The 20,018-nt window shown below is 40.6% G+C and overlaps 1 protein-coding gene across 1 annotated transcript in view; it reads right to left on the bottom strand.

Moving 5' to 3' along the window:
• The window catches only part of LOC124131979 (location of vulva defective 1-like), a 92,567-nt gene that overhangs the window by 28,977 nt on the left and 43,572 nt on the right, over positions 1 to 20,018 (bottom strand). Inside the window, exons 11-20 of the mRNA XM_046495533.2 lie at positions 19,501 to 19,737; positions 18,005 to 18,175; positions 17,477 to 17,631; positions 14,113 to 14,776; positions 13,207 to 13,318; positions 11,682 to 11,926; positions 10,071 to 10,245; positions 5,855 to 5,956; positions 3,043 to 3,618; positions 997 to 1,578 (exon numbers count right to left, since the gene is read on the bottom strand). Coding sequence (XP_046351489.2) covers positions 997 to 1,578; positions 3,043 to 3,618; positions 5,855 to 5,956; positions 10,071 to 10,245; positions 11,682 to 11,926; positions 13,207 to 13,318; positions 14,113 to 14,776; positions 17,477 to 17,631; positions 18,005 to 18,175; positions 19,501 to 19,737 — 3,019 coding nt within the window. The remainder of the gene's footprint in view (positions 1 to 996; positions 1,579 to 3,042; positions 3,619 to 5,854; positions 5,957 to 10,070; positions 10,246 to 11,681; positions 11,927 to 13,206; positions 13,319 to 14,112; positions 14,777 to 17,476; positions 17,632 to 18,004; positions 18,176 to 19,500; positions 19,738 to 20,018) is intronic.

The raw sequence follows: 20,018 nt of genomic DNA, 5'->3' as shown, positions 1-20,018 counted from the left end.
TGGGACAGGGGCTGGGTAACCTAATGGATAAAGCGTTCGCTCGTCACGCTGATTTGGTTCACCTCATTGACACAATTTGTGAAGCCTATTTCTGGCCCCTACCGCGATATTGCTGGAATATTGCTAACAGTCGCGTAAATCCATACTCACTCACTGACTGTTTCACCCCACGGGACATATTGCATTCTGCAAAGCTTAACATGCATAAAGGATATGCAAGCAAATGTAAATCAGGCATTGAACCTCGCGGGGTATCCGGGTCAGAAGGGATATTGTCTAGCGAAGCTACCATACAGAATCATTCTCAAACGATTCTCTTCGTAGAATTCCTCTGTATATAACCATTGATTTGTCAGTACAATCCCGCGCTCGTTTTATGGATGCTTTATCGCTGCATCCATCTGGGCTTTCCTCCTACATTGAACTAGCACGCGGTGATCATGACTTAACTGAATTCTTTTCAAAGCCGCGGTTCACCCAACTGACACACGTACTCCAGCACAGAACCTTTCCCTGGTTAGAATTGGTCTTCAGCAACTCATGCAAGCCGTGAAAGATGACTAATGGGTTCGGGTGTTCAGACTCGGTAACTTGATTGATGCATGTCATCGTATCCCAATTGAGACCCGTGAAAATCCGGGGTAGAATAGGACTCCAGCAACCCATGCTTGACGTAAAAGGCGACTAACTGGATTTGGTGGTCAGGCTCGCTGACTTGGTTGAAGCATGTCATCGATCCCAATTGTGTGGATCGATGCTCAATCACCGGATTGTCTGGTCCAGACTCGATTGTTTACAGACCGCCGTCTTATAGCTGAGTGCAGCGTACAACAACAAACAAACCAATTGCGAGGTCGATGCACATGATGTTAATCACTGGGTTGTCGGGCCCACACCTCCGTCGTGGAACTGAAACTTTGCATGGCTCTGCGTTAACCAACAAACAAACATATCAACAAACAAACATATCAACAAACACAAAGAATGTTTACTCACACGGGTGGACGGTAGCATCAAATCCTTGTTGACCCCTTGGCGAGCACTTCTTCAACATTTCCTCCACAGCCTTCCAAAGGAATTCATTCAAATCGCGATCAAACTCGGGACCAACTTTAAAGTCCGTATGACCCTTAATCGACGACATATCAATGTTTAGGATGCTGACGCCAATATTCATGAGAATCATGGTGGCCGTGAAAGAGAAGCATATGAACATAGTCTGTTTGATATAAACCTCAATCCCCGACTCGGAAAACAGCAGCTGTCGAGATCGGACCAGCCCAAGGAGTGATTCCACCAGAGCCATGTAGGAATGGTACACTGTTCTTATGTCAAACGTGACTGGTCCTTCCAGAAGGTAGAAGAAGGATGCAAATGCTGTTACTACAATGGCGAGAATCAGTGAAAACGCAAACAGCTCCTTCTTGGAGGACAGAAGAGTCGCCCGCATGAGGAATAGGTTGTAGTTGAGAGACAGAGGCTGCAGAAGTAACAGTATCCGTATGAACAAGACCAGTCCGAGGCAGGATCTGTAGATTTCATCCAACAGATGAACTAAGTCAAACGATATGTAATTTTCTGAAAAAGTAAGAAAGCGTAATGAAAATGTTGTAAACACCCTGGACGTGTACCAAACGATGAATGTTAATGCAGACGTACCATTATACTTTTTTTTGCTTGTTTTAGATGTTACTTATAATTGGTAATAGTCTTCCGGGGCAAACAAGTTATAACTATAACCATCGTTTAAGTGAGTGAGTTTGGTTAAACGCAGCTTTTACAATATTCCAGGTACATAACGACGTGTCAGCTTAATGTGGGTTGATTGGTTGGTTGTTGTTTAACGCCGCACTCAGCAATATTCCAGCTATATGACGGCGGTCTGCAAATTATCGAGTCCGGACCAGACAATCCAGTGATTGACATCATGAGCATTGATCCACACAATTGGGATCGATGACATGCTTCAACCAAGTCAGCGAGCCTGACCACCCATTCCCGTTAGTCGCCTCCCAGACGATACTGTGGGAGGAGGGCTGGCAGTGATGCAGGCGTCAGGTGTTTGACGCCTCTGTGTAAGTGGTATTGAATGAGTGCATGAATATGGTCTGGTTTAACGCAGCTTTATACGTGTGTTTGTTGTTTAACGCAGCATCCAGCAATAGTCATGCTATTCGAGAGCGGCCTGTAAATACTCGTGTCCGGACCAGACATTACAGTGATTGATATTTTGAGCCACTATCCACGCCGTCGAGGTGAGATGGCAGGCAATCAACCAAGTCTTACGACAGGCACAGATTGTTGGGAACCCCCAGAATCCCCAATGTGATTACTCCGCTTTGAACAGAAATTCAGTAAACCAAGGGCGTTTCAGCACATTGTTGGTCACATACATTTCAGTGTATAGTATCTCAATTCTATTATTATCATATCCTGGATCCAATTGGTTTGATGGATGCTCCTCTGAATAAAAGATATAATGAAATAAGATGTCCAACAAAATTACATTTAATTATCTTTTTCATTCAAAGAAGCAGCCAAATCATCAGTACCCGTCTTGATGTTTGCATGCCGTCTCAAGTGCAATCAGAACGTGAAGTGGGAAAAGAACATCCCTCCCCCGTCTGAGTTCTCAGAAATTTGTTTTGCAGCTACAAAAGGTCATGCAATTCATTTAAATACAAGGCGATTTTGAATATACATCTAAGCCAAACTCTCATTCAGAAGAAGCATTTTCATTGGTTGTTGGTTTCAAGCACCAGAGGGAGATGTATCATGTACTAAGCTAGTGATAAGAGAGATGGATGTGGCGGCGCCATTTCTAACACGAAGCCAGCGTGGCTATGTTGTCATGTGTACTGAGGATATTCAAGTATGATCACAAAAGATCAAGGATTTATGTGCAATATCCACTGAGATGGCCACTGGTACGAGAGAACTAAAATGACAAGTCGAGAATCTTATTCGAAGCCGTTAATTCTGCACAGGACAATTAAGCCAATTATTATCGTAGACCGATTGTAAATTCATTAATCAGCTTACCTGGGTTGTTGTGAATTTCCTCCACGACGAAAATAGTCCGGTCAATCTTCACTCCATACACAATCATTCCACACGCTGACAGTAACATTTCAAAAACAAACACACACGTGCCTAAACTTAACATTCGTTCTCTGGAACAGCACGCTGAATGACAGAACTTGCACATTCGGATTAGCACAGTCAAGGCAAAAATGACTTGTAACAGAAGGATCAAATAGTCCCAGACGTTCACGTATGGATAGAGTCTTGCTGTCTTGGCATCAATGGCGAATTGTACGTCACCAAGTGTTGAAAACTCAAACAACACCTGAAGCCGGGTAAACAGACGGACGTTTGGGTTGTACAGGGAAGCTTCCACTATCAGAGCACGTGTTTGCGAATCTAACCATTTCTCTCTTTCCAAGAATATCTTCCTGCTTGATGCGTGTCTTCGATCTTGATTCCAGCTTTCGATGTAGCTGCCATCTCCATAGTAACCAAACGTTCCTTCAACGACAACTCCAGTACCACCTGTGTTTTTGGTCAGCAGGAAAGGTTTCTCCGTACAGCTGTCGGTGGCGTTGCACCTCTGCCATTCTAGTAAAGAAAACCGTCATTAAAATATACTAAATTTACAGACAATTTGTTTGTCCAGTCTTGACCAGACAATCTTATCATTGATATTAGCAACTATCCAAACCATAGGGCAACGATGACAGACTATCTACCAAGTCACCAAACATGACAACCAACCCGTTAGAAATCCAGGTTAGAATTGATCTTCAGCAACCCAGGCTTGTCGTAAGAGGCGACTAACGGGATCGGGTGGTGGGCTCGCTGACTTGGTTGATGCATGTCATTGTATCGAGATGGCGTAGATCAATCACTGGATTGTCTGGTTCAGACTCGATTATTTTCAGACCGCCGTCATATAACTGGAATATTGCTGAGTGTGGCGTTATACAAAAACAAACACACACAAAAAACAAAACAAAACAAAACATACTCCCATCTTATTGTTGTGACTGGATGTGGTGTAGGATTTATTCCAACCATGTTTTAAGAATTAATATTACTGGATTGTCTGGTTCAGACATGATTTTTTACAACCCGCCGTCATGTCGCTGGAACATTGCTGGGTGCGGAGTTAAACATAAATACAAACAATTAAAGCATATCAACTTGATCCGTTAAGTAGCCTCGCATGACAGGATTAAAGAGAACCAACTGAGGACAACTAAAAAGCATGTAAACGCACCCAGCTACAACTATGTTGCTGTTGCATAAGACTTAACCTCGGGACTCTTGACTATCCCTGGTCTATATTTGCACTGAGAAGATCCTCATCTGTAAAAACTATTGTCCAGTATGTTAGATACCAATGGGTCTCAATCTTGGCCTTCTGTAGAAAGCTTGATCCACTCCCACTGTGACATATTTCGGTCTATGTTTTAAGCACATTCGTACTTAGCAAAATGGTAACTTACCATTTGAATTTCTTGAACAACTAACAGCAAACAGGTCACAGATTGTAAGTCAGTACATTAATTTTTGTAAGAGATTTTTCAAAGGCTCTTATGGGCGATGTGAGCAATGGTTATTTTCAAAAATGTCACTCATTGTTGAATCAGAATCTAGAAAAGTCTTGGTGGAAACGCCATTAATATCCTCCTCAGGTTCTCCCAGCAAACATGCCAGGACACTTGTTTTACCATTTTGGGACATATTCTCATGATTGGGACCTTCAAGCTTCCCTTGCTTACAGATCCCCCATCACGCATGTGAATCAAGGGAGGAAGGAAATGTCCCACCTTTAAGAAATTAACTTTTTAACCTTATAAACTGGCCGTTTGATATGGCTCTAATGTTGATTTGTGATTGGGTAAAAGTCACAAAGTTAAAAGAATATTCCATGACGTGAAACCGGACCTGCAACCTCACAAAATCGTGTTTAATTTTGTAAACACTGCTTTCCGACTGAGCCGACGGGACAGGTAATGAAATGGTGTTCAATCTTATGTCATGACTTCACTTGTGTAAATGCTGCACGTGGTCTTTCTCTCGCATGCTTTCATTGAATGCCTTTATGGCGCGAAGCACTGTCTTCTTATTCTTTCTGGTATTTCTTGCATTTAGACGGCTTATAAGTTGGATTTAAAACCTCCTCCTCGGTCTTGACTGAGAATTAAGCCTGGAACATCGGGATATTTTGGAGGGCCTTCAAGAGCCGGATTGTATCCTTTACTTACACCCTTAAGCAAATAACTCCTCAACTCGACATTCCCAGTCACTAATACTCTCCCCTGATTGCTGTTTATTTCTGTAGAAGCTACCATTGAGAAAGCCTGTTCCTGCTCAGTACCAAACACGTTGTACATTATAGCCATCAACTTCGAGATAACAGCATTAGGACCTATACATGAGTGAAGGTGCTAGCCTTGACCTTTAAAGACCTCAAAATACCACTTCTGACTACTGGTGTGGAGACTTCACAGCTTACCAGACTTCATAGCTAACAGACCTCACCTCTACCAGTCTCACCCATGAAAGAAATACCCCATAGCTAGGAGGTAATTCTCACCGTAGGTGCTGATAGAGGGTAAGGGTGGAGGGGATGCTGCCATGGATGCTGACTTAGAAGATGAGTATTCTGCCACTCGGATCACTCGGGGTACATGTAGTTTTATGCGTCGCTCGTTAAGGTTCATGCCATTCAACCAACGCGGGACAGATAAACCCCATGTACCCCTTGTGATCCTCCTACAACTTATAATATGTTCTGTGTTTTTTTGTGGAAAATGTACCAGCAATTTGAACTAATTCCTTCACTCACCTTCCTTGAATATCCCAGTCTCAGCTGTTTGGGAAGTGTATTCGGGCAGGCATTGTAGATGTACACTGTACCACTTCGTAATCGCAAGGTGCTGACAGGGACCTGTTAATGAACTTAATACATGGGGTTCTATATTTACAACATGGAAGGGCTTTGAACACACAATGCCATTTAGAAAGTGGTCAAATGTAACCAATGTTATAGTTGGGATAACACTTTCTTTGTAAAGTACAGATTCTCGTACTTTTTTGGGTTGAGTCCCGTCCGGGATGTCTCACTCTGGCAGTGTGGGTTCGGACGGGACTTAACCAAAAAAACTACGAGAATATGTACTTTACAAAGAAAGTGTTATCCCAAATATAACATTTGTTACATGGAAAGGCTTGCCGTGTACACTGGCGGAAATCCACAGAGCATAATTATACCTGTACATGGCAAGTTACACCATATTTTCAAGTAATTTACATATACTCTTCAAAGAAAGTAGGGGATTCTGAGAAATAACCTATCAATTCCATGACTATAAGAGACTGTAGTTTCTAGTATTAGCTGCATGATAACAATGAACGAATTGAGAACGCATTACAGCCGGTATTGAAGTATGATAGTTGATGTTATGACCTCCAACGATCTTGAAGGATGAATGGGGTAAGATGGGAAATTTCAAAGTTGACGTGTTTGGATCAGTAGCGTGTAATACCGCCACAATTTGTCAATCATGCATTCACTGGGCGAGGCATACTGGGTATGAGTCTCCCAATGGCAAACTGAGGGAGTCTGTCCCACTCCTCTTGGTCAAGTTCAGACAACGTGGTCGGCGACCTTTGACGTTGACTCATACGTCTCCCTATCAGGTCCAAGACCAGTTCAATGGGTTAGAGCTCCGCTGATGGCTTGCCATGGCTTTCTATGGATATTGTGCTGTTGGGGGTGAACATTGACGATTCGTGCGCAATGTTCACGGGCGTTGTCTTCTGAAAGACAAATCGTCCACCCACACGCATTGCAAAGGGGACAACAAAGAGTGTCGTCCCGGTAGTACTATCCAGTGACCCGTCCTTGTAATAAGGAGTGGGGTTCGGTCAGTCATAGTTATGCCTCCCCATACCAGATGTCAAGCGGTTTCAGGTTGACACTTGCGAGACGTACATTTCGATTTCGCCTGACACGACCACACCTATCAAGGAAGTGAAAATTGAATCGGGTCTCATCCGAAAATATTACACGTGACCAGTGACGATTATCCCAGTTTCGACGTCGTGTACGCCATGGACGTCTGTTGGCAATATGACGACGTGTCAGGTGGCACAACAAGAGCCCTCGAGCATGGAGATGAGCTACCTGTTGACGATTTCTAATCGTCTGAACGTAACTTGTACTCCAGCAGCCTGATGAAGTTTGGGTAAGTTTGTACCCGTTCTATAGTCTGCTAATCACAGACTGTGTAACATTGAACGTATTGGCCACTGCACTGCTTATCACTGACCGTGAAACATTGAACGTATTGTTGGCCACTGCAGCATGCCAAATAGCCCGGAGACGCCCCGCGCCTTGTAGACGCCGCATCGATAATTCATACACAAACAATGAATGACATCAAGTAAATCCCAAACGTAATATTACGCAGAATTAATAAGATTGACAGAAATAAGGGTACAGAGAGATTAATCGACCTTCCTTAAAAGTGTCAAAATCAGGAATGATACCCCACGCACGTGCGTGGCGCTACTGCGTGCAGCATGTGCAAACTGAAGAGTGTGTTTAGGTGTTAACTTTTACAGACATCAACGTTCTGGCAGAGGACGTTTGGGCTCAATACTTATCTTTGTTCTAATATTTGATATTATCATTACTATTTCATGACCCCCAGTTTTTTAAAGAGTATATAAGACATACATATTGTTATTTGATATAATGTGATCAACACGTAACAATATATAGCAAATTGAACCGCATTTATTTTTCCGACACACATTCAAAATACTTTAGACCATTTGATAATTAAAGCATTAACAAAACAAACTGACACTCATGGATCGAGTATATAAGTTTGTTATTTAAACGCGTGTCTCGGAATGTCAATCAATGCATTTTGGTTTTCCTCGTAGGACGAACGTACATGTTGGATATGCTATATATTGTTGAATGTTTGCAATAATATGTGAATATTTACATGTGGGATATGTTATATATTGTTGAATGTTTGCAATAATATGTGAATATTTACATGTGGGATATGCTATATATTGTTGAACGTTTGCAATAATATGTGATTATTTACATGTGGGATATGCCATATATTGTTGAATGTTGGCAATAATATGTGAATATTTACATGTGGGATATGTTATATATTGTTGAATGTTTGCAATAATATGTGAATATTTACATGTGGGATATGCCATATATTGTTGAATGTTTGCAATAATATGTGAATATTTACATGCGGGATATGCTATATATTGTTGAATGTTGGCAAAATTATGTGAATATTTACATGTGAGATATGTTATATATTGTTGACTGTTTGCAATAATATGTGAATATTTACATGTGGGATATGCTATATAGTGTTGAATGTGAGCAAAAATATGTGAATTTTTACATGTGGGATATGCTATATATTGTTGAATGTTGGCAATAATATGTGAATATTTACATGTGGGATATGTTATATATTGTTGAATGTTTGCAATAATATGTGAATATTTACATGTGGGATATGTTATATATTGTTGAATGTTTGCAATAATATGTGAATATTTACATGTGGGATATGCTATATATTGTTGAACGTTTGCAATAATATGTGATTATTTACATGTGGGATATGCCATATATTGTTGAATGTTGGCAATAATATGTGAATATTTACATGTGGGATATGTTATATATTGTTGAATGTTTGCAATAATATGTGAATATTTACATGTGGGATATGCCATATATTGTTGAATGTTTGCAATAATATGTGAATATTTACATGCGGGATATGCTATATATTGTTGAATGTTGGCAAAATTATGTGAATATTTACATGTGAGATATGTTATATATTGTTGACTGTTTGCAATAATATGTGAATATTTACATGTGGGATATGCTATATAGTGTTGAATGTGAGCAAAAATATGTGAATTTTTACATGTGGGATATGCTATATATTGTTGAATGTTGGCAATAATATGTGAATATTTACATGTGGGATATGTTATATATTGTTGAATGTTTGCAATAATATGTGAATATTTACATGCGGGATATGCTATATATTGTTGAATGTTGGCAAAATTATGTGAATATTTACATGTGAGATATGTTATATATTGTTGACTGTTTGCAATAATATGTGAATATTTACATGCGGGATATGCCATATATTGTTGAATGTTTGCAATAATATGTGAATATTTACATGCGGGATATGCTATATATTGTTGAATGTTGGCAAAATTATGTGAATATTTACATGTGAGATATGTTATATATTGTTGACTGTTTGCAATAATATGTGAATATTTACATGTGGGATATGCTATATAGTGTTGAATGTGAGCAAAAATATGTGAATTTTTACATGTGGGATATGCTATATATTGTTGAATGTTGGCAATAATATGTGAATATTTACATGTGGGATATGTTATATATTGTTGAATGTTTGCAATAATATGTAAATATTTACATGTGGGATATGCCATATATTGTTGAATGTTTGCAATAATATGTGTGTATTTACATTTTGGATATGCCATATATTGTTGAATGTTTGCAATAATTTGTGAATATTTACATGTGGGATATGCTATATATTGTTGAATGTTTGCAATAATATGTGAATATTTACATGTGAGATATGTTATATATTGTTGAATGTTTGCAATAATATGTGAATATTTACATGTGGGATATGCCATATAGTGTTGAATGTTTGCAATAATATGTAAATATTTACATGTGAGATATGTTATATATTGTTGAATGTTTGCAATAATATGTGAATATTTACATGTGGGATATGCTATATAGTGTTGAATGTGAGCAATAATATGTGAATTTTGACATGTGGGATATGCTATATATTGTTGAATGTTTGCAATAATATGTGAATACTTACATGCGGAATACATGCCATATACTGAACGTGTGTTTTTTCCCTTTCCCGTGACTTAACGCATATGGGCTTTACTAGATACTGTTGAATATTAAACCTCACCTCTGACTCTGTACTGCCGCAAGCTGATCGCTCCAAGCCGATAGTTGACACCATCCACAGCAAATCTCTGATCATAAACGGACATAAGATCGCCATTAAACTGGTGTCTAGGTAGCAGTGACGGTATGAAATCGTGGTCAAACCAGGCCCAAACACCGGATACTTTGTTGACGCTCTGAAACAAAACAAATTCAGAGAACCAATGCTTTGGGGCAAAGTATACCGAGTTGGTTTTTTTATGTAATTGAACATTGAAATAACTCTTGTTAAATCTGATTATGTCTGTATAACTGTCACTCATTCCTGCAACAGTAGGTAATCTGTAAATCTGTGTACAAATACATTGGTTTAATGAAGACTTGGGTAAGATATGAATTTGCAACTAAATTTTACATGACCCCTACTACAATATTTTCAAATGAATATCAAACAAATGATAAAATCAACCAAGAGGCAAAGCTTCTTTTTCTCCTCAGTTTATGTAATTATATAAATTGCAAAAGATTCAAAGGCAAACAATAGCTTAAACGTTTACGTTTCCATAAACTGAAAAATAGGCCACGCCCACTAACGGACTTCTGTTTTCTGATTGGCTCTTAACAGAATGGGCGGGGCGTGTGTTGCATTATTGCGCTGAAGGATGTTACCGAGTTTTTGTCTGATATTAATTTAATAACAGTCTGTTAACTTGTTATTCTTGACGTATTCTTCATAAGAACTGACTACAATATGTTTTTTTCTTTTGTGGAATTTACAAAGTGTGCACAGCGGCTTTTATATTAACGCTTCCATGAGTTGACATTAATTGAAATCCTAAATCACTGGTACCCTTTTTAAAAAACTACATTGGAAGACTAATGACGATTTTTGAAGACAAATGAAGAAGCAGATATCCATTGGTCTACTTTGTCTTCATTGGTAGTACAGCTTCTCGATCGCCACGTACAAATAAATTGTAAAAGCCAAAAGACATAGATCCATGACATTTCATATCAATACATATGCATGTAGACGCATTAACCATTTAATGGGTTGTAGAGTGAGTGAGTGAGTTGTGTTAAACGCCGTTTTTAACAGTATTACAGTAATATCGCGGCGTGTCAGCCCGAAGGAAAGCCCGAAGTGATGCAGGTCACAGACGTTTACCACTTTACCACGAGCACGGGTATGGTGCTGACAAACCTAGAAACATAATCGGGGCGAACCGGGATTCGAACCCACAATCATAGGTTTCTAGCGTGCCCAAGGGACGCAACTCTGCACAGCGAATCGCGGCGCCTTAGACGACTGGGCCACCCGTGCCCCCAATGGGTTGTGGAAATCACTTCAATGTCCTACTTATAATGATAGTAATAAAACTAGTATTAATTTCATTTGTAATTCGCCTTTCCACGTGAATTTTCATGGTGCTACATTATTATTAGCCCAGTCATTGGATCAGTATGAGCTTAAATTACATTCTCAACTCCCTGAGGAGTTTACAACTCAAGTTATCTTCTGATGCAAAGAAGATTTGGTCCCATTACCGTTTCATTCTACCGGGTACCAATTCACTAATTGGTGAAGGGAAGTGTTTTTCCATTAACAGAAAAAAATGAGTTTGCAACGTACCCCTGAGAGGAAAGTCTTATTCGCGTATGTTTTCACCAAGGTGTTGAGGAGGTAGGATTCCCTGACATTGCCGTGAAAACAGATGAGGGCAAGGACGAATATAAAAGCCAGCTTGGCCCCGAGACTCTTGCTGACCAAGAACAGCCTGTGTTTCAGAACCAGCTGTTCCCGGCGCTTCTTTATCTCTTCCGTGTCTTCATCGGGCGGCTCTGTGATCGCTGATTGATGATGCAGGCTCGTGCGTACTAGAAACATGTAATAACGGATTGCTCTACAACCCGGCAATGCTTGAGACGTTTATGACACACACGATCTACGGTAAGTATTTACTTTTGATTTTCCTTAACACAGCTAAGATTAGTAACGTTCAGGAATTTGTAAGTAAGTTTAACGCTCGTTTTCCTCTTTGATGAAGCTGACGATCATGGGTATGGTGAGACAAACCTAACAACAAAATTAGGGGATCTAGGATTCGAAGCTACGATCATTCGTTATTGGCACGCCGACAGGAAGCAATTTAGTATTTTAACCATCTGTGCTCCCAGCAATGAATTTAATAATCACAAACGTAAAAAGGGAATTATCTGCCCATATTACGTCGGCCTGAACTGATCAAACATTTATGTTCATTTTGAGTTAGGAATCGCACTCAACTTGGCAAAGCGTAAGTCAGTTTTATTCATTTGCTCCGATGACATTTCTTACTGAAGTTTACATTACTGAACCTACTATTAAGAGGCAACGACCATTTGTTGGTCTTGGGGCCTGGATTCCTGTGGTACACTTCAAAGATTAGATTACAAAACAAAATTAAGGGGCATCCATATTAGATTATTTTTCGAACATTCACAGTGTCAAAGAAAATATCTATTTCTAGAAGAAAAACCTAATGAAAAATTATTTGTTCTAAGATTTTTGGAAACAGATCATTTTCTAAAGACAATGACTCCAGCCCCGTTGCTTGGCATCTTACCGAGGCAAAGGCGTTAACTGACTATAAAAGTCCAGTTTCCACCCGAAATGGGCTGGAATTCAGGAGTTACATTTCGGCTGAACTAACGAGTCTATGCATAGTCCAATCAAGCTCCCGTGACGAACAGGACATCCGGTTCGCAAACAACATGGATTTCAACGTGCAGATTTCGGTCGACTGCAGGATTTGCAAAGCATGTGTACCGCTGAATGGGCGTCGACTGATGTTTTGCAAAACTTTTCATGATTTTAATCGAGGTGCTCAAGTGATTTCATGCAAGACCCCTTTATTACACTATACATCTTGATTATCGATCAGATCGTCTTGACCTTGACAGGGCGCTGCCATTTTGTTTGAAGCAAATGCAAGTGATACGAGATTGGTTTGTTGGAGGGACATAGAAGGGGCATAACTGGTATTGGCCACTGGTGGCGCAACGACCGAACCTGGAAATTCCAGCCTATTTCGGCAAAGGTTGAAACTGGACAAGTCAGTTAACGCCCTTGCCATGGTAATATTGTTCCTTAGCATATGAAACAATTCTGCACCAACCTAAAGACATGACCCCCCTGGTGTTGACGTTCTTCACGGGGGCGACGTTCCCCATGTCCTCCTGGACTGTCCTCCTGAACACGGTGGAGAAGGCGACGGACAAGATCAGTATCTAGGGAGGCACGACAAATGACATCAGTATTTAAATGGACTAACACGTTTGATAAATTGGTGATCAACCTTTTCATGAAACTACACAGTCGTAGCATGTTTTCTCGGGCAAAAAGTATCTTCACCTTGTGGCCTGTTCACGAAGCTGTCTTAGGTAAGACAAGTCTTAGCAACGTAGAACGAAAAAGCAACTGCCTTAGGAACTATTTTTGACACTGTCTTATACCTATCAAAAAGTAATACACATATCAATCTCAAATGTTGTGTAGATATACATGTACATACATCTGCCACGTAAAAATATATATATTCTAAATCTGTTGAATGCGGCGGAACTAGTAAATATTCATTTTTAAAACATGTTGCATTTTCTGTTCAAACATAAGTATGCGCATATAAGTACAACAAACAATTGACAACTTAAACAGACACGTGTTATGTGGCAGTGCGCATGCGACTTTATTTCTGAATGGTTATTGGGGCAGCAATTTAATGAGGCTCTAAGATAGCTTCGGGAATAAATGTAACTAAGAGCAACATGTAAAGACCACTTATTAATGATAGCATATATCAGGCATACCAAAACTGATTTTCATAAACCAGCCTACAAAAGTACCTAATTAGCTGTCGTACTCTTAATTGAATGAATTGCTAGCACATGATCAACGACCCCTTGCAGACGGGTACACATGTTACTCATAAATGACAGCTCTGACGGAAATAATAGGGGTACTGCGGATCCCCTCAGATCCCCATATTACTAAGAACATTCAAGTCTGAAACAATGTATCCTACCTTGATCGGTTCTATAAGCACGGTACTTCCGGTTGTACAAAATACAAGTGACATGAGCCAGTTGATAGACGTAGCACCTCCCCATTCCAAGCTGTACAAAAAGGTGAAGAAGGCACTGGCTCCGATAGATACCACCACCACCATATAGCCAACAAATATGAACCACCAGGGAAGGAGCAGCTTTCCAGTGATGTACCCAATACATCGGCATCCTCTTCCTCTTCCGTTGCTCTCTTCCTCCACCATCTCTCCCTTCAACCCTCTTCTCCTGAAGGCCCAGGTCATCAGAACTCCCGGGATGACAATTATCACTGCAGATGCCACTCCAACATAAATTTGTCTGTAGTTCAGTCTAACAGGGCCTATTTCTATGCCTCTGCTTTTCTGGGTACCGCTGTCGTAGTCTTCATACCACATAGCGCTGGTCACCATGCCTAGGAACAGCATTGCAACTGCACAGAGGAATCTTTGGACTCGAGTGAAGCGGCTAAACATCGGCCGTTTAATGACAGATAGCCATAGATGATCGTCAAAAAGCTTCTGCTTCGAGACGATGTCAAACATGGCTATTTCTTGACCGTCTGGCGAGAATGCTTCAAACGTTCGACAGATTCTGCCGTCATCCTCATCAAGGGCAAGCCATTTGTGACATATGAATATGTACCTGCAAATAAATGTTAGAAGAAACTTGTTTAAATTTCTCACCGTTCTGTCGTGTGTCGCAGAAGCCGAGGTTGACTTTTACGTGTTCACAAATGTTGTACCAACATCTCAGTTAATATATACTTGAAACAGACGAAACTATTTTTTGTTATTTTGACAGTAAAGAGATCGTTTTCAAATTTTGTCGGAATTTTCAATTTTGTGTCGACAGTGGGACTCGAACCCATAATTTGTGGATGTGTACTAGTCAACTTCCACTACGGCGACACGTAACAGAACGGTGTGCATAAACTATTACCAATATTAACTATTCACTATCAACCAATATCTGTACATATTTTCAGATATTTGGATAATCATTAAAAGCTTACAAAATAATATATCTATTGTTGTGTTACATCATCTAACAAACAGCAATGTTCATGAAAAGGTAATAAGACACATTTTTTATGAGTATGTTTTCAAAATTTGCAAGCGAAATTGTTGAGAGCCGTGTACCGAGCACTGTAAAGATTAAAAGGGCAACGGAGCTTGACACGCGTGCATCGTGCGACTCACACGTAGAACAACAGACTACAAAGAGTTTTCTCAAGAAAAGGTTTTGTCAAAGTATAACAGCAGAAGTGTGTTTCAAAAAGTTGTAATTGTGTGCTTGATCAGAAAATAAGTCATCACAGATCATACAACTATCACTTCTAAGGAAACTATCATTTGTGTGGTATGCTGGCTTCAGGGTACACTCTTGTAGGTAACTAGGAGCCTTATGTATGAACAATTTATTAGACCAAGGGTTGACGTCGGCTGTTGAGCAGCTTATGGGACTATATTCGTCTCTGGCACATCCCTACTTACTTTTCACAGCGTCGTTACACTGCCTCGGTCACACTGACAATCACCATGGGAGGGGCAACGGACAGAGGTAACATTTTATATAATTAATGTTTTCTTGTTTTAGGGCTTATTATTTCTTTCAACATAAACTTCTGATGATATATTTCAATTATGTGTGACAAAACTTGTATACATGTTCGTAGGTTTGTTGTTTAACGCCGCACTCAGCAATATTCCAGCTATATGACGGTGGCCTCTAAATAATCGTGTCTGGACCAGACAATCCATTGATTGATATCATGAGCATCAATCTTCGCAATCTGGAGACATGCATCAACCAAGTCAGCTAGCCTGACTACCCGATCCCGTTATTTGCCTTTTACAGCATGTATGGGTTGCTGAAGACCAACTCTAACCCGGATCTTCACGAGGCTGTTCGTAGGTAGTAGGTGCGTTTGGAATAACACGACTTTGAACACATCAATTGTTTTACAGTTTGGGTGTTGTAGGCAAGAACGGGCATCCCCATGGACATCAACTGTGCTCCCCTTTTTGCTGTTTCTTGATACATATGAGTCGGCATTTCTGCTCGGATTCTGCTTGTCAAAACAAGGGAATGTGGCCAAGAAGTTTAACATGATCTGATATCGTTCAAAAACGGTAAAATAGGTATTCCCTTTCCCTTGATTTAACCACCTGAACTAGAGTGAGTGAGTGAGTGAGTATGGTTTTACGCCGCTTTTAGCAATATTCTAGCAATATCACGGCGGGGGACACCAGAAATGGGCTTCACACATTGTACCCATGTCGGGAATCGAACCCGGGTCTTCGGCGTGACGAGCGAACGCTTTAACCACTAGGCTACCCGACCGCCCCACCTGAACTAGAGATAAGAGACTAGTGAAGATTCAGAGTGACACACAACTCTCGATACGACTGTATGACAAGTGAGACATATAGAGAATCTCACCCAAGTGTCTTTTGATATCAAATATATCAACACGAGTTGATAAAAGTGGAAAAATTCCGAGGCTTGCCGAGGATTTTTGCCACTTTTATCAACGAGTGTAGTGTAGATATCGCTTGACACCGCTTGATCTCATCCAAGCGAAATCTCCTGTGGGAGCCAGTTTTGGATGATAAACAGTTCTATAGTCAACTTTCCCTTTGGGGCGAGTATTATTCCTCCAGCTCCAGCTCCAGCTCCAGCCCTACACTTCGTAGGTACCTTCCCGGCACAATCAAGCATGCCCTTCCCATGAAGATTTCAAAGAAAGTATTTGACCTCAGGAAAACTTTCAAAAATGTTTTTTGGGTAAGCATGTTGAGGACTTTTCCAGGTTAGACGCATCAGTGACAAACATGTTTTTCGTAGCAATTCCCTATTTTTACTTGTACCATATGTTCCCGTGTTATTTCCAAGTCTATGCTTGACGTGCCTTTGCGTGTGTTTGTGACGGTGCCACCGGTGGGAACGGACACATTGTATCATCACTATTTCATTGTGATTCAATAACACATGCTCATAATATAGTCTGTATCGTACAATCGACGTATTGAGGCTTTCGTTGCTTTTATTTACAAAATCGTTTTAGAACCTTGATGAGGTAGGAGTGCCCGAAGTTATAAGGACTGGTATGGTGTTGACAAACCAACAAACATATTCAAGGGAATCTGGTATTAGAACCATGAAATATGGGTTTCTGAAACGCTTCAAGGGTGCAGCTCCGCACAGCGAATTACAGCGACTTTGAGGGTAGGGTCAAATATGTTTTTTCATGGGGTGGCTCCCATGTTTTTTCATGTTCAATTAAACTATAGATGTATATTGATATGTCTGTGTTGAGTGTCCCACGTTGTGATTACATACCTGTCGTTTGTCTGCAGATCTATGACGACAATCCTGTCGATGTGCCACTTGGTTACGTCACCTTTGTCGTCATGCCACACCTTGAGGTGCGTCAGTGCACCAAGTCTGCTTTCCGTCGTCATGTAGAAGTTTGACACTGTTCCCGGCAAGAAGTTCTGTATGAAGGAGTGAGTTTGGTTTAACGCCACTTTTCATTTTTAGCATTCGCTTGTTAGTTTAATGTAACAGATGAGCCCGAATTGACGCTGATCTTAATGCTTAAAACTTCGACGAAACCCTAGGTGATGACAAACAGAAAAATATTTAGTGGGAATCTGGGATTCGAATCCACTATCATTGGTTTCTAGCACGCGTAAGGGGCGCAACTCTGAGAATGAATTGGGACCCCAGACGGCCTTGCCAACAGTGACCGCTTCAGCATATTATGTCAATTCGAGCTAACTATGTTATTGTGAACAGAAAACGCACGTCATTGTTGTATTAGAAAATGGTCAACCAACAAACATTCACACTGTACGTTAGCTGTACCTTTCGTTGTCCATCTGTCAGTATTCTGGATTTCGTTTTGCCATCTTTGCCATGGAGGATGAAACATGGCGTCGACGTCAAGTGGCGTGGCGATCTGAGTGACGTGTGTACACTTAGACTGTAGCAGTAGGTGGCGCCGTTGACGTTGTCAAGCAGGTGGAGATAACGCCACTGGGAACAGATGAAGGTACATGACGCACATTAGTGATGGAAACAAGAACAGGAGAGTTTCTCGGCAGGGTGACGGCGGCCTGTGAATAATCGAGTCTAGACCAGACAATCCAGTGATTGATATCATGTACATCGATCTACGCAATATGGAAATAATAACATGCATCAACCAGGTCAGCGAGCCTGACTACCCTATCCAGTTAGTAGCCTCGTAAGAGGCTGGGTTGCTGAATACCAATTCTAAGCTCGATCTTCACGGGTTCAGCGTTCTTACAATTTGGAATGTTTTACATTTTTTAGAACCTTGAGAAGGGGGGTTCGTCTTCATTGGCAGTAATTTCATTTGTGAGTGAGTCAGCCAGTATGTTTGGTTCAACGCCACTAACAGTATTTCAGTTATATCTGCTTGACGTGAAAACCTGAAGTATCTATGTCTCAGGCGGTTTGGTTAAACCGAAGAGCAGGGTTGTGGTCATGAAAAACCTAGAACTATAATCAAGACGAATTGGGATTCGAACCCTTGGTCACGGGCTTCTAACACGTTATAGCCATGCAATCACGCACATCTGAAATACCATTTTTGACAACTAGAGGTGATGACTTCAACAAGTAATTTATTTGTCGGGGCCTAAGATGTGTATACATTGCAGCAATAATTATTTAATTTCCAGCGTTTTATGTCTGATTTAATAAAACAATTTTGACATGGTATGAGGAAGCGAAGGGCTTAAAATTCACATGCTGATGAAGTGCCTCTGAAAGGACCTATACAGTTACAATGAGTGAATGACTGGACATACAGCGTTCCAACTACCTAAACGTTTACTAGTCATGTATATAACAATATGCATAACATATATGTATATGTACATATATATGCTCTCTGCCTCGTTGCATTCATTCACCTGATAAAGGAGTAAGCATATACTCCGAAACGTTGTGTTCCTCATAATAAAGAAGTTGACATCCATATATTCTCTTCCTTATTAATTCTATAATTGCTCTTCTGACCTACGTTTCGGAGTATGTACTTTCTCCTATAGCAGATGCATAATGTTTTCCTGATTATTCATCCGATGAAGGAGTAAGTGTATACTCCCAAACGTTGTGTTCCTCATAATGAAGAAGTTCACATCCATAAATTCTCTTCCTTATGTGCACCTCTAAATGCGGCACGCCGAAGACCCGGGTTCGAATCCCAACATGGGTACAATGTGTGAAGCCCATTTCTGGTGTTCCCCGCCGTGACATTGCTGGAAATATTGCTAAAAGCGGTGTAAAACCATACTCACTCACTCACTTCTAAATGCCTTTCAAAGACTTACCAGTTCCTTGTCAGTTTCGTCAATTCTTCGGAGGAAGATAGCTACCATTATTGTCATGGCAACGAGGAAACAGTTGACTGCAAGAACATATGGGCTGTCTCGGATGTAGGTCTCCATGTCCAGGAAGAGCCGGTTGAAGTCGATGGGGGTCGGAGCTATGACAACTTCATTAAGAGCGAACGTCCCGAAAAAGTTTGACGTAAACTTGACTTTCCCAGTTTTAGCTAAACCAGTAACCTGTTTGCACAAAGGTGAGAGGTGAGGTGAAATTGGGTTTGACGCCGCGTCCAAGATGTTGCACTTATAGCGACGTGTATGCACGTGTATGTATGTGTGGCTGCTTGTACTAGTCCGGACTGATGCCGATATATAGTGCTAGCTCACTAAGAAACTATGCCGCAATTTAACATGAATACCCGACTCAGACTGACTCCGAGCCTACCAGTCCTTGTTTTAGCCCCTTAATGCCGATAGCCAGACAGGGTAACAACAAGTACCACCTTTTACGTCATTTGGTA

Source organism: Haliotis rufescens, unplaced genomic scaffold (genome assembly GCF_023055435.1).
Source record: "Haliotis rufescens isolate VD_foot unplaced genomic scaffold, xgHalRufe1.0.p SCAF_93, whole genome shotgun sequence".
In the NCBI taxonomy this organism is placed as follows: domain Eukaryota; kingdom Metazoa; phylum Mollusca; class Gastropoda; order Lepetellida; family Haliotidae; genus Haliotis; species Haliotis rufescens.
The sequence above is the reverse complement of the archived record's forward strand: the minus strand, read 5'-3'. Positions and strand labels throughout refer to the sequence as shown.